This window comes from Haematobia irritans, chromosome 1, assembly GCF_050003625.1.
Source record: "Haematobia irritans isolate KBUSLIRL chromosome 1, ASM5000362v1, whole genome shotgun sequence".
NCBI classification, from domain to species: Eukaryota; Metazoa; Arthropoda; class Insecta; order Diptera; family Muscidae; genus Haematobia; species Haematobia irritans.
In genome coordinates, this window is record NC_134397.1 from 263,997,372 (window position 1) to 264,023,998 (window position 26,627).

At 36.5% G+C, this 26,627-nt stretch overlaps 4 protein-coding genes across 4 annotated transcripts; 2 read left to right on the forward strand and 2 right to left on the reverse strand.

Annotated features, from left to right (window-relative positions):
• Positions 1-660: 660 nt before the first annotated feature.
• Positions 661-1,564, forward strand: LOC142222175 (chymotrypsin-1-like). Its single transcript, XM_075292182.1, has one exon. It carries the CDS (start codon positions 700-702, stop codon positions 1,498-1,500), a length of 801 nt encoding a protein of 266 aa, XP_075148297.1. The 5' UTR covers positions 661-699; the 3' UTR covers positions 1,501-1,564.
• A 4,857-nt stretch (positions 1,565-6,421) lies between these two features.
• Positions 6,422-7,423, reverse strand: LOC142222185 (chymotrypsin-2-like). Its single transcript, XM_075292190.1, has one exon. The coding sequence runs from the start codon at positions 7,364-7,366 to the stop codon at positions 6,503-6,505; it is 864 nt and encodes a 287-aa protein (XP_075148305.1). The 5' UTR covers positions 7,367-7,423; the 3' UTR covers positions 6,422-6,502.
• Positions 7,424-13,812: 6,389 nt separating this feature from the next.
• On the reverse strand, positions 13,813-14,846 carry LOC142222191 (chymotrypsin-2). Its single transcript, XM_075292202.1, has one exon. It carries the CDS (start codon positions 14,784-14,786, stop codon positions 13,935-13,937), a length of 852 nt encoding a protein of 283 aa, XP_075148317.1. The 5' UTR covers positions 14,787-14,846; the 3' UTR covers positions 13,813-13,934.
• A 3,405-nt stretch (positions 14,847-18,251) lies between these two features.
• On the forward strand, positions 18,252-24,068 carry LOC142236043 (ovochymase-1-like). Its single transcript, XM_075307303.1, has 9 exons — positions 18,252-19,174; positions 19,557-19,833; positions 20,264-20,411; positions 20,561-20,675; positions 20,923-21,059; positions 21,133-21,244; positions 22,182-22,260; positions 22,787-22,931; positions 23,076-24,068. Exons 1-9 carry the CDS (start codon positions 18,332-18,334, stop codon positions 23,893-23,895), a joined length of 2,676 nt encoding a protein of 891 aa, XP_075163418.1. The 5' UTR covers positions 18,252-18,331; the 3' UTR covers positions 23,896-24,068.
• Positions 24,069-26,627: the final 2,559 nt, after the last annotated feature.

A 26,627-nucleotide genomic window follows, 5' to 3' on the forward strand; every position in this document is an offset into this window, starting at 1 on the left:
ATGCTAAATCCAATTTGAAAAAATTTTGAATTTTTGAAAATATTTGAGGTCAAACGTTTCAGACAACCCTTAGAATCCATTAAAAATTATAAAAATTATAAAAATTATTTATTTGACAAAATAGCACAGAATTATTTAATTTACATTCAAAACATGGAATCAGATCACACCTAAAGAAATGATTCAAATTCAGTGCACCGGCTGTTGAAATGGAGGACTTTCGTCCTATGTCAAGCCCATGTTAAATTCATCGCTTCTGCGTCAGTTTTGCACCACTTCCGGATCCAAAAAGAACATTTTCATTACTTTTTTGGCGACGCTTATTTTGCTGGGATCATATTGTTTTGAAATTAACATGTGATAATGCCTTGAAGAAAATATGAAGAAAAAATATTCTTTGAATTAATGATACCATTACTGATATCAAATCTGACCATAATACAAGGGACTCTGCCACTGCAATAAAATTGAATTGTTCTTTCAATCATTTGGACATTTGGTGGCTTTGCTTTTTTTCCACTTTTTATATTATATATTGTAATATTGGCCATAATCTCCGCTGTCTTTTATCAGATCGTAGTCGTTTTTATCATTCGATTCGTTGATTTCAAAAAAGAAATCATAAAAATTCCTTAGCATTCACTTAAAACGATTGACGATTTGTAGAGGGCAGTACAATTGTGTCAAGAAATTCTAACTATGCAGATCTTACGAAGTGTTTTATTTTCTGTGGTGATAGTGCTGGCGATTACTTTAACAAAAATCAATGGCAAACGTATTCAAACTTTTGATGGAATTGTAAGGAGTGATAATCGAATTGTTGGTGGCTCATTTGCCGAAGAGGGTCTGGCACCGTATCAGGTGTCTTTGCAAAACTTTTGGGGTCATTTTTGTGGTGGAGCCATTGTAGACGAACGATGGGTATTAACGGCCGCCCATTGTGTCGCGTCCAAGGATATGGAGGATATTATGGTAATGACTGGAAGTCAAACACTTGAGGTACCTGGTAAATTCTATTATGTGGATAAGGTCCATGTCCATTGTAACTATGACAATCCCAGTATGCACAATGATATAGCGTTGCTGCATTTGAACTCGAGCATTGTAATGAATGAGAAAACTCAAGCTGTTCCCTTACCCACAAAACCCATGGAAGATGGTGATGAAGTTCTACTCACTGGTTGGGGTTCTGAGGAATTGTGGGGTGATTCACCCGATCGTTTGAAGAAAGTCTATTTGAAATATGTGGCCCATGAACGGTGTAAAAAGGATATGGATGATAATCCCAATTTAGATGTGGGCCACATTTGCACTTTCACTAAAGTTGGAGAGGGTTCTTGCCATGGTGATTCGGGTGGTCCATTGGTTAGCAATGGTGTTCTAGTGGGTTTAGTCAACTGGGGTTATCCCTGTGCAGTGGGTTATCCCGATGCCCATGCTAGTCCTTTCTTCTTTTTGGATTGGATTCGAACGAAAATGAGTGGTACCAGTAAATGTTAGAAAAAATTAAAAAGTTGTATAAATGCAAAAATAAAACTGGAAGAAATATTCCTTGAAATTGCAATTTGTTGTTTTATTAATTTAGTAGGTAATTTTCAAATTTTAGATAATTTTTGTTTTTGTTTTTTCCTGGTAAATGAGTTTTGGTTTTTATAACGAAATATATTTGATTCATTATACCAGGTTATTATCAGACGAAATTTTATTTGCCACTTTATTGATAAGTCTGAGTCGTATATTTTTTGCTAATTGAAATCTAAACAAATCATATATTGATTAGCAAAACATATGAATGTTTTTGAAAATGACAATACTTGAAATATAGAGGGGCGGACCTCACTCTTGTTCGACGTTTCGATGGGGGAAACATGGCTAGAATAACCATATTTTACCTATAAGACATTTTAACGAAACTTTAGTCCAATTGATTTTATATTTTATATAAAGAGTAAATTTAACATCCTATTGGACCGAATTCGACATGGAAGTGGACCGAATTCGATCCAAATCTGCTTATATGTTATATATACTCAAATCCCCCATATATGTAAGGTGCTGTTCAAAACATGTGCAACTAGCCCTACCATGAACTTAATCTTGGTATATCTCCCATAATAATAACTTTATTTTTTCGGTTCCACTTAAAAATAATTGTTATGGAGTGGTACGAGGGCAGTTCGCAAACTTCTTAGCCTAGCACAAAAAGCGCGGTATAAACAGAAAAAAGTTAAGTGTTTTGGAAACTTCCATCTCTGCTATGAACACATATTAAATTTTGTTTCGATCTGGCAACTCCTTCATATAGAAACAGGTGTTCAAAAAAGACGCATCCGCAATTTTTGGAAAAATTAGAAATGCGTGCTGTCATTAAATATTTACATAAAAAAGGTTTATCGGGACAAGAAATTCATAATGATATGGTGAATGTGTTAGGTGAAAGTGCTCCTTCATATGCAACAGTAAAAACTTGGGTTGCTGAATTTAAACGTGGTCGTACAAGCATTGAAGATGAACCACGTAGTGGACGTCCAAAAACAGCAACAACAACAGAAATTGTAGCCAAAGTGCATGATATGGTATTAAATGATCGACGAATAAAAGTGCGCGAAGTGGCTAATATCATGGGCATCTCAAATGATCGAGTCCATTTAATTTTGCCTGAAGAACTACAGATGAAAAAGCTTTCTGCAAGATGGGTGCCTCATTTGTTAACAGTCGATCAAAAACGCTTAAGAATGAACATTTCTCAAGCTTGTTTGGATCGTTTTAAACGAAATAAAATGGATTTTAAGCACCGTTTCATAACTGTTGATGAGACATAGATCCACCACTATACTCCAGAGACAAAAGAACAATCCAAACAATGGACTGAAGCTGGAGGAAGTGCTTCGAAGAAGGCAAAAACAATTCAATCAGCTGGTAAGGTTATGGCAACGGTTTTTTGGGACTTCAAAGGTATTTTATTGATTGACTATCTGCAAAAGGGTAAAACAGTAAATTCAGAGTACTATTGCAACCTTTTGGATCAATTAAATGTACAAATTCGAGAAAAACGTCCTGGATTACAACATAAAAAAATAATTTTTCATCAAGACAACGCACCAGCGCACAAGAGTGTTTTAATAATGGCTAAAGTCAACGAATTAAAAATACGAGTTGCTTGACCACCCACCTTATTCTCCTGATTTAGCTCCCAGTGGCTTTTACTTGTTCCCAAATCTAAAAAAAATCATTGCTGGCAAGCGTTTTACCTCAAATGAAGATGCAATTACAGTTGTAAACCACTATTTTGAAGACCTTTAGGAAAACTATTTTAATCAAGGGATAGAATTGCTAGAAAAGCGTTGGACTAAGTGTATTTAAGTTTCAGGAGATTATATTAAAAAACAAGTATATACGGCCGTAAGTTCGGCCAGGCCGAAGCTTTTGTACCCTCCACCATGGATTGCGTAGAAACTTCTACTGAAGACTGTCATCCACAATCGAATTACTTGGGTTGCGGTAACACTTGCCGATGGCAAGGTATCTTAAGACTTCCTAACACCGTAATATATACCACATAGTCCATACGTGGTATATATTAAAATAAAAAGGCCGATTAAATACGTATATAATTAAGTTTAAAGTTTCCATAGAAATAAAATTTGGAAAAAATGTTCTATAGAAATAAAATTTTGACAAAATTTTCTATAGAAATAAAATTTTGAAAAAATTTTCTATAGAAATAAAATTTGGAAAAAATTTTCTATAGAAATAAAATTTGGAAAAAATTTTCTATAGAAATAAAATTTTGACAAAATTTTCTATAGAAATAAAATTTGGAAAAAATTTTCTATAGAAATAAAATTTTGACAAACTTTTCTATAGAAATAAAATTTGGAAAAAATTTTCTATAGAAATAAAATTTTGAAAAAATTTTCTATAGAAATAAAATTTTGACAAAATTTTCTATAGAAATAAAATTTTGACAACATTTTCTATAGAAATAAAATCTTGAAAAAATAAAATTTTGACAACATTTTCTATAGAAGTAAAATTTGGAAAAAATTTTCTATAGAAATAAAATTTTGACAAAATTTTCTATAGAAATAAAATTTGGAAAAAATTTTCTATAGAAATAAAATTTTGACAAAATTTTCTATAGAAATAAAATTTTGACAAAATTTTCTATAGAAATAAAATTTTGACAAAAATTTCTATAGAAATAGCATTTTGACAATGTTTTCTATAAAAATAAAATTTTGGTAGACCAATTTTGGCATGGTTGTTAGAGACAATATACTAACACAACGTACCAAATTTCAATCGGATCGGATGACTTTTGCTCCTCTAAGAGGCTCCGGAGGTCAAATCTGGGGATCGGTTTATATGGGGGCTATATATAATTATGGACCGATGTGGACCAATTTTTGCATGGTTGTTAGAGACCATATACTAGCACCATGTACCAAATTTCAGCCAGATCGGATGAAATTTGCTTCTCTTAGAGCAATCGCAAGCCAAATTTGGGGATCCGTTTATATGGGGGCTATACGTAAAAGTGGACCGATATGGCCCATTTGCAATACCATCCGACCTACATCAATAACAACTACTTGTGCCAAGTTTCAAGTCGATAGCTTGTTTCGTTCGGAAGTAAGCGTGATTTCAACAGACGGACGGACGGACGGACATGCTCAGATCGACTCAGAATTTCACCACGACCCAGAATATATATACATTATGAGGTCTTAGAGCAATATTTCGATGTGTTACAAACGGAATGACAAAGTTAATATACCCCCATCCTATGGTGGAGGATAAAAATATTTTTGAAAAACTAACTATTCTCTTTCATTGATAGGCTAAGAAGTTTCAGAACCGCCCTCGCAGTAACTATGTATGTCAAATTTGGTTGAAATCGGTTCAGATTTAGATATAGATTCCATATATACATTTTTCCGATTTGGACAAAAATGGCCAAAATACCCACATTTTCCTTAAAAATTGCCGCTACTAAGTCGAAAACATGTAAAAACAAGTATATACGGCCGTAAGTTCGGCCAGGCCGAATCTTATGTACCCTCCCTCATGGATTGCGTAGAAACTTCTACAAAAGACTGTCATTCACAAATTTCAACTCACTCGGATGAAATTTGCTCCAAAACCAAATCTCGGGATCGGTTTATATGGGGGCTATAAATGATTATGGACTGATATGGATCACTTTTGGCATGGTTGTTAAATATCATATACTACCACCACGTACCAAATTTCAAGCAGATCGGATGAATTTTGCTTCTCTAAAAGGCACCGGAGGTCAAATCTGGGGATCGGTTTATATGGGAGCTATATATAATTATGGGCTGATAGGAACCAATTCCTGCATGGTTGTTGGATACAATATACTAACATCACGTACCAAATTTCAACAGAATTGGAAGAATTTTGCTCTTCCAAGGGGCTCTGGAGGTCCAATTTTTGCGTGGGTGTTTGAGGCCATATATTAACATCATGTACCAAATTTCAACTGAATCAGATGAATTTTGGTCTTCCAAGAGGCTCCGGAGGTCAAATCTGGTGATCGGTTTATATGGGGGCTATATATAATTATGGACCGATATGGACCAATTTTCGCATGGTTGTTAGAGACCATATACTAATACCATGTACCAAATTTCAGCCGGATCGGATGCTCAGATCGACTCAGAATTTCACCACGACCCAGAATATGTATACTTTATGGGGTCTTAGATCAATATTTCGATGTGTTACAAACGGAATGACAAAGTTAATATACCCCCCATCCTATGGTGGAGGGTATAATGACACCAATTTTCCTATACTTCTAATACATATCTATCGACTGATAAATCATAAATACACTTTTGCGAAATTGTTTCAAAATTGGTTCAGGTTTAAATGATTCCCACATATATTTTTATTAACACTGTGTTCTACCCCAGGGCATTAGCCCACTAAATTTTAAGTCTATTCATTTTGTAGAAGTCTAACAAATTTTGTCCAGATCGGGTTAGATTTAAATATATGTGTATGGGAACTTAAACTTTTATATGTAGCACCTAACACATTTGACGGATTTGATATGGTATGGAAAATGTGGATCTACAAACTGGTGCAGGGTCTAATATAGTCGGTCTCGCCCGACTTTAGACTTTCCTTACTTGTTCTGTTATAATTTGCATTTATTTATTTGTACATGAATATCTTTATTGCTATATAGGAAAAAGAATTCGATAAATGTATCCTAATTTAAAATTTATAGAGCCTAGATTTAGATCTACATAGCATCTCATGCTCTTAATTAATATCAAAAGGTCAACATCTTTGAATTGAAGTATTTTTTTATGTAGAAAGTTTCTTTTTTTAATTTTTGCTATTCGGATCCAATTTTATACCATTGCCGGATTCAAAAAGAAGATTTTATTTGCAACAAAGTAGTTCGAATATATATATTGTCTATATTCGAAATATAACCCATTTATTCACATTTCGTACATTTTTACAATTTATATACATTTTCTGGTTTATTCTGTTTCTTGGCCGTGGGATAATTGCTACCACTGCATTGACACGAGCGACAATTCTCACTCATCACCTTCTTGATCCAATCACGATAATAATAAACACTGGCATGGGCATCAGGGGTTCCTGTGGCACAAGGCATACCCCAGTTGACAAGACCCACCAAATGACCATTACTTATCAAAGGGCCACCAGAATCACCATGGCATGAACCTTCTCCAACACGAGTGTATGTACAAATATGGCCAACGTCCAACATTTCAGCACCAGCATAAATTTCTTTGCATTCCTCATAGGTGACAAATTTCGTATAGAGTTTATGGAGATTATCCGGAGTATCGCCCCACAATACAGTGTCACCCCAGCCGGTTAAAATGACTTCATCGCCATCTTTCAATGGTGTGACCGGCAAGGGAATGGGTTGGGTCAAATCATTGAAGACTATCGGTTCGGTCAAACGCAATATGGCAATATCATTGTGATACCAAGGATTATCATAGTTACAGTGTATCCAGAATTCTTCAACTTCGTGAACGGCTCCAGGTTGAAAGTATATATTGGTACCAGTTATCACCCTCAAAAATGAAGGATTATACCCATCGACACAATGGGCAGCGGTTAAGACCCAATAATCGCCTATAATGGCTCCACCACACATGTGACCTCCATACATGCCTTGCAATGAAATTTGATATTTGGCAAAACCGATCTCAGCTACTTCGCCACCCACAATACGGCCTTGGGATCCCTTAGTAATCTGGCTATGATTACTAATCAAGCGTACAGCTTGACTAGACGTGAGTCCCAACAGGACCAAAAATACAACGAATGAATTTTTCATGGTGAGAATACTACTTCCCTGCTCTACACTAAAGTGTGGAGTGTTTAAATATCCAATGAAATTTTCCAATAAAGTTACCTGTGGTCTTTTTTGGTTTTACATTATGTGCTGGCATTTTATCTGGTCCGATATCTATATGGGACCTTTCAGTTAATGTACTTGAGGGTTTTACATGTGTATGTGTGTGTATGTTTCGTTTTTATGACCTTCTTGAAAATTTCGTTTACTGCAAATACGATAAAATCATTCAATCCCCAAACGAAATATTAATTTTTTTGAATATTATATTAACGAGGATGATTTAATGTTTTTTGGTTTTTTTGATTTTCTAAATTTCTTACCACCTTGGATATGCCATATTTTTTGGGGACTTAAATTACCTCTAGATTATTAATTCCTTATAAATTTTATAACAATTGCTACGTCTCGAAGCTAAAGAAGTCAAATCTGCAGATCGGTCTACATGGGGGATAATTTCAAATACGAGTACATTCATGTACTGAAACAAGTAAATACGGCCGTAAGGTCGGCCGGTCAGAATCTTAAATACTCTCCACTATGAATTAAATTTGAAAAGTTTCCATTAAAAATCCCCTCATCGTAGTGGAGGGAATAAAAAGAATTTTAGATGAATTTGATGAGGCATAGAATATCAGTTAAAATGGTACGCTTCGGGATATTAAATTTAAAGCTTTTATATATAGAGACGAATCTTACATATTTCATCTAAGCGTGCGAGAAATTTCGATGAAATAACGACTTTCATATGATTTGCAATCTAAATTGTGTAGATTTTTACTACCACACAGATTTTTTTCGGATTCAATCACGAAATAATCGATTCAATTAATTTTTTAATTGAAATTTCTTCAATCACGAAAATTATAGTATTAATCATAGATTTAATTAGAAATAAACGAAATGCTTGATTAAAAAGTTAAATGATATCTTCGGCACTTTCATTTATATTTATACCCTCCACCATAGGATGGGGGATTTATTAACTTTGTCATTCCGTTTGAAACACATCGAAATATTACTCTAAGACCCCATAAAGTATGTATATTCTGGATCGAGTCAATCTAAGCATGTCCGTCCGTTGAAATTACGCGAACTTCCGAAACACGAACGGACCCCCAAATTTGGCTTGCAGACCCTCTAAGAGAAGCAAATTTCATCCAATCCGGTTGAAATTTGGTACGTGATGTTAGTATATGGTCTCTAACAATCATGCAAAAATTGTTCCAAATCGGTCAATAATTATATATAGCCCCCATATAAACCGATCCCCAGATTTGACCTCCGGAGCCTCTTGGAGAAATTAGTCCATATAGGACCATAATTATATATAGCCCCCATATAAACTGATCCCCAGATTTAATCTCCGGAGCCTCTTGGAGAAGTAAATTTCATCCGATTCGGTTGAAATTTTGTACGTTGTGCAAGGATATGGCCGATAACAATCATGCCAAAATTTTTTCCATATTGAGCCCCGTATTTCACTTCTGGCTCTCTAATTACCAAGAAACAGTTCATATCGGTTCATAATTATTTATAGACGCCCCTATATATACCGATCAAGAACTGAATTATATACGTATTTAATCGGGCTTTTTTGTGTAATATAAACTCCGTGTATATTAACTTACAATTAAGAAGGGTTTTAAGATACCTTGCCATCGGCAAGTATTACCACAGACCAAGTAATTCGATTTTGGATGACAGTCTTTAGTAGATGTTTTTACGCAATCCATGGTGGAGGGTACGTATGATTCGGCCTGGCCGAACGGCCGTATATACTTGTTTTTAATTGGTTGAATTAAAAATTTTATTGATTTTAGTCAAAAAACTTATTTTCATTATTTATTTTCCATATTGTACCATTTTTATTTATTTATATATTGTTTTTTCCTTTAAATAAAATAATTTTCTTGTAATTAAAAAAAAAAAAGTTTATACTTCCTTAAGGATTTTCGTAATATAATTATAGTTGGAGTTTTTTTTTTTTTTTAATTTCAGTAAATATTTAATAATCAAAAAAAAAATCGAATAAAATCAAATTATCAAATGAATAATTATTAACAAACAAAATTTTCTCAATCAAATGTTTAATTGGAAATATTTCTTTATTTAATTAAAATATTAATTGGGATAAATATTGTTTTAATTAAAAATTTAAGATTTTGACTAAATAACAAATTTTTTAATTGGTTACGTTTTTAACTTGAATTAACTTTTAACTGAAAATATTTTGGTGATAATTTTTTTTTGGAAAACTCGAAGGATTACGAGAAACCAAATCGGTAAATTTTACTTCTAGTTTCGGATATGATAAATGCGCTACCTATCGCCTCAAGAAATTAAAGCAGGCGATATAAACCAAACTTGTCATATCTCTTTCCAATTTTAGCCAAATCAGAGAAAAATTGCGGTATCTAGAAGTCCAAGAAATCAAATCACCGAAGATCGGTGTATATGTGTGCTATACTAAAACATGGACCGATACCATGGTTGCCACTCGAGCCCAAAATTATCTACCAACATTTGGAGAAAATTTTACCAAAAAACTAGTAAACAAAAAAACTATTATTTGTCAACATTTTATTCCTATAGAAAACGTGGTCAAAATTTTATTTTTATAGAAAATTTTGTCAAAATTTTATTTCCATAGAAAATTTTGTCAAAATTTTATTCCTATAGAAAATTTTACCAAAAAATTATTAAACTAAAAATTATTATTTGTCAAAATTTTATTTCTATAGAAAAAATTTTCACAATTTTATTTCCGTAGAAAATTTTGTCAAAATTTTATTCCTGTAGAATATTTTTTCGAAATTTTATTTCTATAGAAAATTTTGTCAAAATTTTATTTCTATAGAAAATTTTGTCAAAATTTTATTTCCATAGAAAATTTCGTCAAATTTTTATTTCTATAGACAATTTTGTCAAAATTTTATTTCCATAGAAAATTTTGTCAAAATTTTAGTTCCATAGAAAATTTTGTCAAAATTTTATTTCTTTGGAAAATTTTGTCAAAATTTTATTTCTTTGAAACATTTCGTCAAAACTTTGTTTCTATAGAAACTTTTGTCAAATTTTTTTTCTATAGAAAATGTTGTCAAAATTTTATTTCCATAGAAAATTTTGTCAAAATTGTATTTCTATAGAAAATTTTGTCAAAATTTTATTTATATAAAACATTTTGTAAAAATTTTATTTCCATAGAAAATTTTGTCAAAATTTTATTTCCATAGAAAATTTTGTCAAAATTGTATTTCTTTGAAACATTTCGTCAAAATTTTGTTTCTATAGAAACTTTTGTCCAAATTTTTTTTTCTATAGAAAATGTTGTCAAAATTTTATTTCCATAGAAAATTTAGTCAAAATTTTATTTCCATAGAAAATGTTGTCAAAATTTTATTTCTATTGAAAATTTTGTCAAAATTTTATTTCTATAGAACATTTTGTCAAAATTTTATTCCTATAGAAAATTTTGTCAACATTTTATTGCCATAGAAAATTTCGTCAAAATTTTATTTCCATAGAAAATTTTGTCAAAATTTTATTTCTATTGAAAATTTTGTTAAAATTTTATTTCTATACAAAATTTTGTCAAAATTTTATTTCTATAGAAAATGTTGTCAAAATTTTATTTATATGGAAAATTTTGTCAAAAATTTTATTTCCATAAAAAAATTTTGTCAAAATTTTATTTCCATAGAAAATTTTATTTCTATAGAAAATTTTGTCAAAATTTTATTTCTATAGAAAATTTGTAATAAAATTTTGACAAAAATTTAAAATTTCAAAATTTCAGGGAGAAATTCCAAGACGATATAACCATGTCCGTCTGTCTGTCTGTCTGTTGTAATCACGCTACAGTCTTCAATAATAAAGCAATCGTACTGAAATTTTGCACAAACTCGTCTTTTGTCTGCAAACAGGTCAAGTTCGAAGATGGGCTATATCGGTCCAGGTTTTGATATAGTCCCCATATAGACCGATCTCTCGATTTTATTTCTTAGGCTTCTAGAATCCGTAGTTTTTATCCAATTTGGCTGAAATTTGAAATCTAGAGGTGTTTTAGGACCATAAAGAGGTGTGCCAAAAATGGTGAGTATCGGTCCATGTTTTGGTATAGCCCCCATATAGACCGATCTCACGATTTTACTTCTTGGGCTTCTAGAATCCGTAGTTTTTATCCGATTTGTCTGAAATTGGAAATATATTGGTATTTTAGACTCACAAAAACGTGTATCGTTTTTGTGAGGTAAGGCCTCAATATAGACCGATTTCACTTCTTAAGGGTATAGAATGCGCACTGATCATGAAAACTGCTTGAAACTGAAAGTAAAATGTCCAGATTTTACTTCTCGTAATAATAATGGGGGTGAATATCTACAAATTTTAGATTTCAAATCAAGGCGTTATTTCATCATTTTCTTGCACATGTACATGAGATCTTAATGATTCCTGTAAAAGTCAAACAAAAAATGGTTCTTATAAATCCGGAATCTGATATAGTTTTTATAGGTAAAATCTTTAAATTTATCTTCGGGAAAATTTGGCCCGGCCGAACTTACTACTGTATGTTATATACTTGTTAAACATTAAAATTGTGTAAAATTATTTTGTTTTTGCGAAATTTGTGTATAGGTTAAAATTTAAAAATTGTAGCATTTAGTAGCACAAAATGGTCGACGCTTCAAAAAGCGGGTGGTAAAATTGCCACTGAAGTTCCACTAAAGGGAGCCACCGTGGTGCAAGGGTTAACATGCCCGCCTTGTATACATAGGATCGTGGGTTCAACCCCAGTTTCGATCCAACACCATAAAGTTTAAGCGGTGAATTATCACCTCTCAGCAATGCTGGTGACATTTCTGAGTGTTTCAAAGCTTCTGGTTCACTGGATACACCGCAATGTGAAACACCGTTCGGGCTCGGCTGTAAAAAGTAGGTCCCTTGTCATTGTGTCATTGAATATTTGTGTATTATTTGGGATCCATTTTATAACGAAAGCATAAACAGAATAGAAAAGGTTCAAAAACGTTTTACAAGATTTGCTTTAAGAATGCTTTATACGTGGGATAGTATGCCATCATATATAGAACGATGTAGAATTCTTGGCATTCAGCAACTTCATTTTAGGAGAAAGCTCCAAGGTATTGTTTTTATAAAAGATATTATGGATACGAATATAGATTGCCCAGATTTATTGTCTTTCTTGCCATTCAACGTTCCTAATCGATTTTTAAGGGAATATCATTTATTTAATGTTCCTTTTCATAGAACAAGCTACGGGATAAATGAACCCTTAACACGATGCCTCAATTTATTTAATTCCATTGCAAACCGAATAGATTATCACACAGAACGACACATTTTCAAGAGAATGCTTAGAATTTTGTTTGATAATGAAACGTAAATTTTGTATAATTTGTTTGCAATGTATAAATCATATTTCAACATTATCATGAAAATTTAATGTAATCTGTAAGAGCATAGCTCGGTAGATGTAAATAAATAAATAAAAAAAAAAATAAAACATGGAATCGGGCAGCACTCTATGATAAATTGAAAAATTATGGCATTTTGTAGCACAAAATGGTCGACGGTCGAAGAGAAGGAAGAAAAGGAAACGATGTTTTCGCTTTGATAGTTTCATGGAAACTCAATTTATTGTTAAATTTACAATGACTTAGATTAGGTTAGGTTAGATGGCAGTCCGATGTATCAGGCTCACTTAGACTATTCAGTCCATTGCGGTTCCACATTGGTGAACTTCTCTCTTATCACTGAGTGCTGCCCGATTCCATGTTAAGCTCAATGACAAGGGACTCCTTTTTATAGCCGAGTCCGAACGGCGTTCCACATTGCAGTGAAACCACTTAGTGAAGTTTTGAAACCCTCAGAAATGTCACCAGCATTACTGAGGTGGGATAATCCACCGCTGAAAAACTTTTTGGTGTTCGATGGAAGCAGGAATCGAACCCACGACCTTGTGTATGCAAGGCGGGCATGCTAACCAGTGCACTACGGTGGCTCCCGTGTATCACAAAGTATTTTTATATATCATCTCAAAAGTGAAGTGAAAATTAAGTTCATCACTGCACCCAGAGAAGGAATATGATCACGTCAGCCATGTTTCGAGAGCAAAATGTCATTTTTGGACGGAGAACATGTAACATGTTTGCGGCAACCATGTTATTTTCTCAAAATGCATATGTCTTATTTCGGTAACCATGTATATGTTTGCCGAAAAAACAACATTTTTGCGATAAAAATGTCCCATGGTCACCATTAAAAAATAACATTTTGCTCTTAAAACATCTTTGGGGTGATCATATTCCTTCTCTGTGTGTGGGTAATGTTTGTTTGTACAATTTTATTTCAAATTCGGGCATTTGGCATGCTATAGAAATTTTATAAAAAAAAAAATAAAAACGTTATATTTTATATTTGCACAAAAAACTGCGACCAAAACCGCCGAAATAAGGCAATTTAATTTTTTATTAATAATTATAAGTGTTTCCATATTTTCCTTTATTGCCCAAATAAAGTTAGTAAGTTAACCTCTTTTTCGGTAGCATTGATTAAGAGATAATTGTATGAAATCATAATAGTAGACAGTGCTAGCATGCATATCCGGTTTACCCCTGGCACAAGGGGCACCCCAATTAACCAAACCCACCAGTTTACCGTTATGTACCAAAGGACCACCCGAATCACCATTGCAAGCACCTTCACCCTCTTGGGTTAATGTACAAATATGCCCAACACCAACTCCTTCATCATTATCCCATTTTTCCACACACTCCTCATGTGGCACAAAATTCAAATCCAATTTTTGTAAAAGATCTGGAGGATAACCATTCAAGCGAGTAGAACCCCAACCAGTTAGAGTCACCACATCACCCTTCTCCAGAGTATGGCGTGACAATTCCACCTTCTGGGTGAGATTGTCAAAGACCAATGGTTCATCCAAATATACAACAGCTATGTCATTATGATATTCCGGTTGATCATGTCCACAATGAGGTATGGCCATTTTCAATTCACGTATCGAGCCCGGTTGAGTCCAATTATTCGTACCGGCAATAACCCGTAATACATCCAAGGGATAGTCTTGAACACAATGCGCCGCGGTGAGGATCCATTGCTCATCAATGATAACACCACCACATAGATGAGTTCCAAATATCGATTGAATGGATACCTGATAAGGTGCAAAACCAATTTCGGCATCTTGGCCCCCTACAATACGTCCCTCTGTTGACATTGTCGAATTCTGGTAACTCCAATGGATACGTTTAGCCTCTACCAATAGTGGGGATGGGGAATGGATATTTATGGCCACCCATAATGTAATTAATATCGTCCATGGCTTTATGGCCTTGCTAACTGTGTCAGCCAATTGCATTGTGCGAATATTGGCCCTGTTTACTTGAAATACTTGTTGGCTATTAATGAGCCATTAATGACATTACGATGCCGTATTTATGTCTTTGTGGCTCGAAGGAATCTATAAATGTCGGCACTTTGTTTGTTATTCTCTCTCTTTGGGGGCTATATCGAAGCGATAAAGTACAACCCAAACAGGCTAATAATGATTGATCGGAATGATAAGGTATTTGACAATTCATTCTTTGGTATTGGGTTTTCCAAATTTTTGATATTTCTCCAATCAGCTGCTCTATTATGGTGGTATAGTGTAATAATTGAAATCTTTATGACCCCATCATGGTTTTGGATAAAGTTGACCGAAGGTGCACGGAGAGAAAAATGTATATTAAAGACGAAATATTACAATTTCCGAATAGAAAGGTGGCAAGAGCATTCACAGTATTACAATTTTATATGGTGTGGGACACCACTTAGACTAGTTTTTTTTCGATCATAGCAAAATGCACCTACTTCAGAGAGCATTGGATGATAATATATAACGAAGCCATTACAATGTAGAATATCAATATACGAAGAGAGCAAAACCCTCTACTGATGGGAAGAAAATTCACCACAGACAAAACATCCAGCTACTTTAGAGAGCAGTGAATGACAATCTAATGGTGTCACTCAAATGCAGGAAGAGAGCGAAATCCACCACAAACAAGGCATTCAGCTATCTCAGAGAACAGTGAATGATAACATAATCTCATGGAATCACTCCAATGAAGAAAATCAATGTAAGAAGGGAGCGAACTCCAACACACAGAAGACACCCACATATTTCACAGAAAAAACTATCATTTAACATTTTAAATGAATTTTAAAAAAGTATATACGGCCGTAAGTTCGGCCAGGCCGAATCTTATGTACCCTCCACCATGAATTGAATAGAAACTTGTACTAAAGACTGTCATCCACAATCGAATTACTTGGGGTTGTGGTATCTTAAAACTTCTTAACATCGTTTTCTAAATTGTGAGTTAGTCCACATGTGGTAGAGAGCCAGAATTGAAATATGGGGGTCGTTTAAAGGGTGATACGGTCAAAATTTGGTCAATGGGAAAACGCGTGTAAATCGGTGAAATCGTTTATTTAAAAAATCAAATTAATTTTCTTTTTCAAGTTCAATTAGTATAAAATTCAGGAAAAATATTCAGTTAGGCTTTCGCTTTTCCAAATCCGAATTGCCGGGCCTCACGCTTGACACCTGCCATCAGATTTTGTACAGCCACCTTGTCCACCTTCTTCGCCGCAGAAAGCCAGTTTGCCTTGAACTGCTGCTCGTCCTTAGCAGTTTTTTTTTTTTTGTCTTCTTTAGGATCCGCTTGACAATAGCCCATTTTTCAAATGGGCGGAGCTCTGGCGTGTTGGGAGGGTTCTTGTCCTTGGGAACCACCTGCACGTTGTTGGCGGCGTACCACTCCATGGCCTTTTTACAGTAATGGCAAGATGCCAAATCCGGCCAAAACAGTACGGAACAACCGTGTTTCTTCAGGAAAGGCAGCAGACGTTTATTCAAACACTCTTTCACGTAAATTTCTTGGTTGACAGTCCCGGAAGCTATGAAAATGCTGCTTTTCAAGCCACAGGTACAGATGGCTTGCCAAACCAGATATTTCTTTGCGAACTTTGACAGTTTTATGTGCTTGAAAATATCTGCTGCCTTTCCCCTTCCTTTTGCCGTATAAAACTCCTGTCCCGGAAGCTGCTTGTAGTCGGCTTTGACGTAGGTTTCGTCGTCCATTACCACGCAGTCAAACTTCGCCAGCATCGTCGTGTACAGCCTCCGGTATCGCGCTTTGGCCGTCGTATTTTGTTTATCATCGCGATTTGGAGTCACCACCTTCTTGTAAGTCGATAGTCCGGCTCGTTTTTTGGCCCGATGCACGGTTGTAGACGATACACCCAGCTTATTTGCGGCATCTCGGAGAGAGAGGTTAGGGTTTCGCTTGAAACTACCGGCAACTCTCTTTGTAGTCTCAGCGGCTTCCGGTTTTCGATTTCCCCCCGATCCAGACTTTCTGGCTATCGACAAACGTTCCCCAAACACTTTAATTACATTTGTAACGGTTGATTTGGCAACTTTTAGCGATTTTGCCAGCTTTGTGTGCGAGTAGCTCGGATTTTGGCGATGCGCGAGCAAAATTTTGATACGCTGCTCTTCTTGCTTGGACGGCATTTTGACAACTGAAGAGTGAATTCCAAAATCAAAATAGGAGCAACATTCTACACACACACACACCTTCAAAATGAGGGATGTTCAGGTTTTTTAAATGCAAAATTGAAAGAAATACGTCAAGTTTATATTGACCAAATTTTGACCGTTCTTTATTTTAACTACCCAGGAAGTTCTTTTAATTCGATTTTTATAACTTGGTTTTTTCATACTTTTAATGGGTAATTTTAACTTTTTTGTGTTTCAAATAAGTTCAAAACAGAGTAAGAATTCATGAAATGGTACAAATCATTTAAATTTTGTCAAAAAAAATGCTAAATTCAATCTGAAAAAATTGTGAATTTTTGAAAATATTTGAGGTCAAACCTTTCCGACAAGCGTTAGATAGATTATAAAAAATTAGATTATAAAAAATTTTAAAAATTATTTATTTGACAAAATATCACAGAATTTTTTAATGTACATCCAAAACATTGAATTCGGATCACATCTAAAGAAGTGATGCAAATTCAGTGCAACGGCTGTTGAAATGGAGGATTTCCGTCCTATGACAAGCCCATGTTAAATTCATCGCTTTTGCGTCAATTTTGCACCACTTCCGGATCCAAAAAGAACATTTTCATTACTTTTTTGGCGACGCTTTTTTTGCTGGGTACATCTATTCATAGTTAAAACAGTTTGACATTTTCAATGAATTTCAAGGATAAGTTGCTCCTACATCCACTATACAATCTATCCAGTAACAAAACAAAATCTAATCTGCCAAGGAAAATTTTAATCGTAACCATTTTCTGTAGATTATTGGTCCTTTTTCGAAGTCTTCTCACCACTCCAGTACATCTATGCATAAGTGGTTCAAATAGTCTGACATTTTCAATGAATTTCAAGGATAAGTTGCTTCTACATCCACTATACAATCTATCCAGTAACAAAACAAAATTTAATCAGCAAAGGAAAATTTTAATCGGAACCAAACAATAATGAACTTACCCTTGAGTTTCAAATCAAATGAACGAATCTATGATAGAATCAAAGTGATTTGACGAATCCCAGGCTATTTTCTTATCAAATCTGGTCAATTAAAGAGGTACATAACATAAATTCATTGCAATACTCGGACCAATTGTGTGATAAAATCAATCATAAAAAACCCTCCACAGTCCAATGAAATCCATACAGTTTTATGATACGGCATGGACGGACATGCAATTAATATCGAGTCTATATAGCCCTAGAGATAACAATCGTTGCTACAATCACAAAAAGACTTTCCAATGAGTCGTGGTATAAACCTCAATCGATGACAATTTACGGAACAGTTGTCGCATGGTCATCCATACGAAATGAAGTCAATTTTACGTACCTTAGTGATTGGAGTGATTTTAGTAGCCTCAGTGGCTCCAACGAAGGCATTGCGTTTACGCGGCGATCCTTATCCCGGTGTGGCCAGTGCTGAGAAAAAAGTGGTGACAACAAAACTGGGATCACGAATTGTGGGAGGTGAAAAAGCTCCTGAAGCCTATGCTCCTTGGCAAGTATCTATACAAAATCAGTATGGTGGTCATTTTTGTGGCGGAGCCATTATTGCCGATCAGTTTGTGGTAACAGCCGCCAGTTGTGTGGCAGGTTTACAAAAAGACAAAGTCAAGGTGGTGACCAGCACCAATGACTGGATGGGTCTAGCTTGGCAATATGATGTTGAGGAGATTATTGTTCATTGTAATTTTGATAAGCCTTTGTATCACAATGATATTGCCCTCCTCAAATTGGCCACCTTAATTGCCTACGATGAGAAGACTCAAAAAATTGCCATTGCCGATTTGGATGATCTTCAGGAAGGAGAAACATTGACAATGACCGGTTGGGGTATTGAAGAGTTGGGTGAATACTATCCGAATGATTTGAAGAAACTATCGGGAACATTTGTTGGCAACGATGAGTGTAGACGTATCTATGGTCAATATGCCGATGATGTGGATGAGGGTCATTTGTGTGTCCAACCTCCAAAGGGTTCTGGTGCTTGTCATGGCGATACTGGAGGTCCTTTGGTCAATTCTAAGGGTCAATTGGTGGGTATTGGCAATTGGGGTATACCTTGTGCCCATGGATTCCCTGATGTATTTGCCCGTCTGTCGTTCTACAATGATTGGATTCGTACTACCATGAAGGGTTGTATTTTGCCTCCATAAATTCAACGATAGATCCAATGTTGGCGCTACATAGAATTACAATGGTCTGAATAAATATGTGAAATTATTTTCTAAGTGCAAATAAAATTACAGTGGTCTTCAAGAGATAATGATGGGATAAATCTTAGGAGGATCAAATAAATTGAATAAATATATTCCAAGACCATCTTATGATTGATAAGAGGAATCTTCTCTCATATCAATGAGTTAAATTTTATTTTTATCTTAAGTATCTTTTCTTTTTTATCTTAATTGTCGGAAGAAATCGAATCTTAATCGACTCTATAGGAAGGCAACAAGAGCCTTGCATTTGACTGCGATAGGTTAGTTTAGGAACATTGAAACATCTCAATGATTGCTGCCAGATACTATGTTTTAGCTCAATGACAAGGGGCGTGCTTATTATAGCCCTACCCGATCGGTGTTTCACATTGCGGTGAACGCCTTAGGGAAGCTTTGTACGCTCAGAAATGTCGTCCCAATTTCTAAGAGGGAAAATCAACGCAGAAAAATTATTCGGGTCGTAATTTGGATTGGAGCTAGGACACTTGTTTGCAAGGCTGGTAATCCCAACTTTGCAAGACTGGGCTCCCGGGGCAATAGGAGTGCTCATAGACAGAAAGCAGAAGGAGTACTCTTAACAGAACGCTCATCGAGTCTGGATACAATTTCGGAAATTTAAACTTTTTATGCATTCGGGATATCGTCAATTTGTTGATAATCGGGAACTGATATCTTCGCTGAGATGAAGAAGGTTCGTAAATAATTGTAAGTACATCGCTTCTTCGGTTGTTTGATGAGAGATTCGGTTTCTTGGTGGTCTGTAGTTGTTGAGAGTTCGGTTCGTTTATGATCGGTGATCGATGAGAACGTCGGCTCATAGAGATTCGGTAATGGATGAGGAATTCGGTTCGTTGATAGTTTCAAGCTGATGAGAAATTCCGTTCGTCGATAATCGGTAGTGATGAAAACGTTGTTTTATCGATGTTCGGTAATTGATGAGTAGTTCGGTTTGTAGATGATAGGTAGCTGATCAAAAATACGTTTCATTGATGACTGGTAGTTAATGAGATTTTCAGATTTCAGACGGTTACTATGTTGCTACAGTTGATTGTTTTGTAAGGGGTGTGGTAAAAGCTTCGGTATCGGCAGTGGCGCAATATTCGTCCGGGGTCGGTAATCGGTTATGGTGGGTTTTAGTATTACTGACAACTACAAGCGAAGTGGTGGACTTGTAGGCCCGAAGGTTTCGGAGGTGGAATTGTAGGCCCGAAGTTCTCTGTGATAGAACAATACACCCGAAGGTTTCTGTGGTGGAACAGTAGGCCCAACGGTATCTGTGATGGAACGTTAGAACGAAGATCTCTGTTGTGGAAACGGTAGGCCCAAAGGACCCGAAGGTCGTAGTACAGAAGTCTTGAAGGTAACTGTGATGGAAGGTTCGGCCCGAAGGTCTCTGCGTTGGAACAGTAGTCTCGAATGTCTCTGTGGTAGAGCAGTAGGTTCGATGATCTCAGTGTTGGAACAATAGTCCCGAAGGTCTTTGTGGTGGACTTGTAGGCTCGAAGGTCCCGGTGGAGGAACTGTAGGCCTGTGAGTAAACATAAGGCCTGAAGGTCTCTGTTGTTGAACAGTGAGCCCGTAGGACTCTGTTGTGGAACTCTAGGCCTGAAGGTCTCTGTGATGAAAAAGTAGGCCCGAAAATCTCTGTGATGGAACAGTAGGATCGAATGTCTCCGTGGTAGAGCAGTATGCCCAAATGTCTCTGTGGTAGAGCAGTAGGCCCGAAAATCTCTGTGGTGGAACAGTACTCCCGAAGGTCTCTGTGGTGGACTTGTAGGGTCGATGGTCCACGTGGAGGAACTGTATGTCCGAAGGAACTGTGAGTAAACATAAGGCCTGAAGGTCTCTGTTGTTGAACTGTAGGCCCGAAGGACTCTGTTGTGAAACTCTAGGCCTGAAGGTATCTGTGATGAAACAATAGGCCCGACGGTCTCTGTGGGGAACAGTAGGTCCGAAGATCTCTGTGGTGTACCAGAAGGCCCGAAGGTCCCTGTTGTGGGAACGGTAGGTCCGAACGTCTCTGTCGTAGAACAGAAGTCCCAAAGGTTTCAGTGATGGAACGTTAGGCCCGAAGGTCTCTGCGATGGAACAGTAGTCCCGAATATCTCTGTGGTGCAACAGACGGCCTGAAGGTCTCTATGATGGAACGTTAGGCCCGAATGTCTCTGTGAAGTAAGATTAGGCCCGAAAGTCTCTGTGACGGAACAGTAGGATCGAATGTCTCTGTGACGGAACAGTATGCCCGAATATCTCTGTGGTAGAGCAGTAGGCCCGAAAATCTCTGTGGTGGAACAGTAGACCCGAAGGTCTCTGTGGTGGACTTGTAGGCTGGATGGTCCAGGTGGAGGAACTGTAGGTCTGTGAGTAAACATAAGGCCTGGAGGTCTCTGTTGTTGAACTGTAGGCCCGAAGGACTCTGTTGTGGAACTCTAGGCCTGAAGGCATCTGTGATGAAACAATATGCCCGGCGGTCTCTGTGGGGAACAGTAGGCCCGAAGATCTCTGTGGTGCAACAGAAGGCCCGAAGGTCTCCATGATGAAACGTTAGGCCCGCAGGTCTCTGTGATTGAACAGTAGGCCCGAAGGTCTCTGTGGTGGAACAGAACGTCCGAAGGTCACTGTTGTGGGAACGGTAGGTCCGAACGTCTCTGTCGTAGAACAGAAGTCCCAAAGGTTTCAGTGATGGAATGTTAGGCCCGAAGGTCACTGCGATGGAACAGTAGACCCGAATGTCTCTGTGGTGGGCTTATAGGCCCGAAGGTCGTGGTGGTGGAATTGTAGACCCAAAAGTATCTGTGATGGCCCGAAAGTCTCTGTGTAGGAAGAATAGGCTCGAAGGTCTATATGCTGGATCAGTAGGCCCGAAGGTCTCTTTGGTGAACAGTTGGCCCCAAAGTTTCTGTGGTACTATTTATTTCGCGTCTGGGAATAAATTCCTCAGACGACCCAAAACATAGCTGAACCACGAGCAGAACGATGTCCCACGAGCTGCTCGAACGATTACTATTTATCTGTCTTAGGTAAGTAAGGTTCTGGTTTAGTCCAGTGTCTCAATTAGTAGCCTATCCGAATCTCCCTTCGGTTGACAAAGGTCAACAATATAAGCAGTCCATGCGATGAACCAAACGAGAATTAGCTTCTCTCGAACGAATTAAATGTCGTCAACAGAAATCACTTCGATGAAGCATCACTCAGCCTCAAAGATGTTCATCAAGGAGGACATCGAGTATTGGCCAAGTAGGTCTATGTAAAATGTATTGGAAACCCAATGAAGACAAATGTATTGGAAACCCAATGAGGCAACTACAAGACACTTCTAAAAACGCAAATAGCTAATATGGTTTTCTACTTTCTTTGGACTTTGATTTGTTTACATTTTAACTTGAAGAGGTGAAACAAATCAAAATGGATTCCCTGGAAAGATTTTGAAATTAATCATGAGTATTTTTAAAACTTCAATGACTAATTTATTGGCAATTGTCTGACGATGAAATTAAGCCAGAACACACTAGCGAAACTCATACACCTCAAATGATAACTTATCAGACATGAAATGCTTCAGCAGTTATTATGGTTCCCCTGTCGACCCTCTGGTATTAATCGCCAACGGTATTACTATGAAAAGCTTCCGCACAATATCGAATGTCTTGATCACCCGCAAAAAGAAACCTTCTTATCTTAACCCACAGCTGTAGGTGGAATATTTTAAATTGGCCCATAAATTGGCTCTAAATGCTTAGGAAAAATATCAACTATAAAAGTAAAAGTTAATCAAACATAAGCAAACATTAGCATTTTACCTTTCCCTGGGAAAGGAATGAGAAAAAACTTTATAAACTGTAAACGATTTCAAAATGAAATCGACATTGAGTATTCTATTGGCCGTGGCCATTTTTGGATCATTGACTGAGGCTCGTGGTGTGTCACAGCAAGCAATTAAAAACCATCTAACTGATGTACGTGTTATTGGTGGTTCTGATGTACCCGAAGGGGCTCTACCCTATCAGGTCTCCATACAGAATACCTTTGGTGAACATGTTTGCGGTGGTTCCATTTTATCGCCCCAATGGATTTTAACAGCTGCCCATTGTTTAGAATGGCCAAAGGAATATTTGAAGGTGGTTACCGGTACCGTTAACTGGACTAAACCCGATGCTGAACATTTTGTGGATGATTTGAGAGTCCATTGTCTACACGACAAGCCTATGTATCATAATGACATAGCCCTCATACATCTCAGCACACCCATTGTCTATAATGCCCGTACACATCCTGTGAAATTGGCCACTAGCAATACCCTTAAGGATGGTGATAAGTTACTGCTCTCCGGCTGGGGTAGTATTAAGGTATGGGGTCGTACTCCAGATATTTTACAAAGTGCCGAACTTAATTACATGGATCATGCTAAATGTTCTACTGCAGTTCGCAATTCTGCTTGGTTGGGTGCTGGCCATATTTGTACGGATACCACATCGGGTAAAGGTTCTTGCCACGGTGATTCGGGTGGTCCTTTGTACAATGTGGCTAAAAGTGAATTGGTTGGCATTGTAAATTGGGGTGAACCATGTGCTGCCGGGTATCCTGATGTATTTGCCAGTATTGCCTACTATCATGATTGGATCCAGACAAATATGAATGGAGCTTCCAGCTGTTAGAAAAGTGCGATTGAATTGCCTTGTTGCGAGATGGAGCCAGAGCGAACAAATTTTAGTTTAGAGCCAAGCCTATATGAACAAATTAAATATATAAAATTTCTTATTAAAAAAAAATAAATAAATAAACATATACAAAACTATATAAGAATATAATAAAAGGAGCAAAATTAAAATTTTCATAAAGTCTAAGAATTATTGTATAAGTTACATCCAAAGAAGCAATACGTGGAGCACAATGTTTCTCACAACCATACAGCCATTTTATGTTTCGCTAGAAAACAACATTTTTGCGGTTATTTTCTCCCCATTCACAAAAAATTAAATTTTGCTCTAGGCAGTAATCATATTCCTTCTCTGCGTGTATGGTCAAACTTAAAAGGCAAAATTTATAGCTGCACTCATAGAAAATCCTAGCAAAAGGTGTCACCAAAAAGGTAGTGAAAATGTTGTTTTTGGATCTGGAAATTATTGTGGACAGTTGTCGATTTTTCTAACATTAATGGGCTTACAAACGATATCATTTGCTCAGCTCTTAGTTGTAGTATTAGCTTGACTTTCGTTATGATCGCTCTTTCATTCTCACCTTGGACAGCTCAAACAATTTCCAGCCACCTAAAGTGGAATATCCATGAAATTGTGTTCCGATAGACCGGTAGTTGTCCAGGATTATCTTTAAGGACCTACAAACCTTCAAATGAAGCACATGATTTATGCCTTATTAGGTCGAACAGTACACAATTTATTGACGGTAGTTTCTAACAGGTTGGCTGATAAGTCCCCGGTCTGACACATAGATGGCGTAGCTAGTATTGAATGCATATTATTTTTATATAGTACCAACCTTCAAATAATTCGTGTCAAAATTTGACGTATGTAAGTCAATTAGTTTGTGAGATAGAGCGTCTTTTGTGAAGCAAAAACAAACAAGTATATACGGCCGCAAGTTCGGCCAGGCCGAATCTTATGTACCCACCACCATGGATTGCGTAGAAACTTCTACGAAAGACTATCATCCACAATCGAATTACTTGGGTTGTGGTATCTTAAAACTTCTTAACATCGTTTTCTAAATTGTGATTTAGTCCATACATGGTATATATTAGACAAAAAAGTTATGTATAGTTAAGTCTACAAATAATTACGAATCGATATTGACTTTTTGTACGTAGAGAGCCAGAATTGAAATATGGGGGTCGCTTATATGGGGGCTATATACAATTATGAACTTGATATGGACCAATTTTTGTGTGATTGGGGATCGATTTATCTGAGGGCCATATATAACTATAGACCGATATGGACCTAGTTAGGCATGGTTGTTAACGACCATATACTAGCACAATGTACCAAATTTCAACTCACTCGGATGAAATTTGCTCCTCCAAGAGGTTCCAAAACCAAATCTCGGGATCGGTTTATATGGGGCTATGTACGATTATGGACTGATATGGACCACTTTTGGCATGGCTGTTAAATATCATATACTATCATCACGTTTCAAATTTCAAGCAGATCGGATGAAGTTTGCTTCTCCAAAAGGCACCGGAGGTCAAATCTGGGGATCGGTTTATATGGGAGCTATATATAATTATGGACTGATAGGAACCAATACCTGCATGGTTGGTGGATACCATATACTAACATCACGTACCAAATTCCAACCGAATGGGAAGAATTTTGCTCTTCCAAGGGGCTCTGGAGGTAAAATCTGGGGATCGGATTATATTTTTTTATTTTTATTTATTTATTTCAGTCTTTAGAACAAAAATTCCTTACAGACTATGATGAATAAAATACATATATTGGGCCTATATATAATTATGAACCGATGTGGACCAATTTTTGCATGGTTGTTAGAGACCATATACTAACATCACGTACCAAATTTCAGCCGGATCGGATGAAATTTGCTTCTCTTAGAGGCCTCGCAAGCCAAATCGGGGGATCGGTTTATATGGGGGCTATATATAATTATGGACCGATGTGGACCAATTTTTGCATGGTTGTTAGAGACCATATACTAACACCATGTACCTAATTTCAGTCGGATCGGATGAAATTTGCTTCTCTTAGAGGCCTCGCAAGCCAAATCGGGGGATCGGTTTATGTGGGGGCTATATATAATTATGGACCGATGTGGACCAATTTTTGCATGGTTGTTAAAGACCATATACTAACACCATGTACCAAATTTCAGCCGGATCGGATGAAATTTGCTTCTCTTAGAGGCCTCGCAAGCCAAATCGGGGGATCGGTTTATATGGGGGCTATATATAATTATGGACCGATGTGGACCAATTTTTGCATGGTTGTTAGAGACCATATACTGACACCATGTACCAAATTTCAGCCGCATCGGATGAAATTTGCTTCTCTTAGAGGCCTCGCAAGCCAAATTTTGGGGTCCGTTTATATGGGGGCTATACGTAAAAGTGGACCGATATGGCCCATTTACAATACCATCCGACCTACATCAATAACAACTACTTGTGCCAAGTTTCAAGTAGATAGCTTGTTTCGTTCGGAAGTTAGCGTGATTTCAACAGACGGACGGACGGACATGCTCAGATCGACTCAGAATTTCACCACGACCCAGAATATATATACTTTATGGGGTCTTAGAGCAATATTTCGATGTGTTACAAACGGAATGACAAAGTTAATATACCCCCCATCCTATGGTGGTGGGTATAAAAATTGAAAAAAAAAATTTAGTGTTTTGATAAAATACT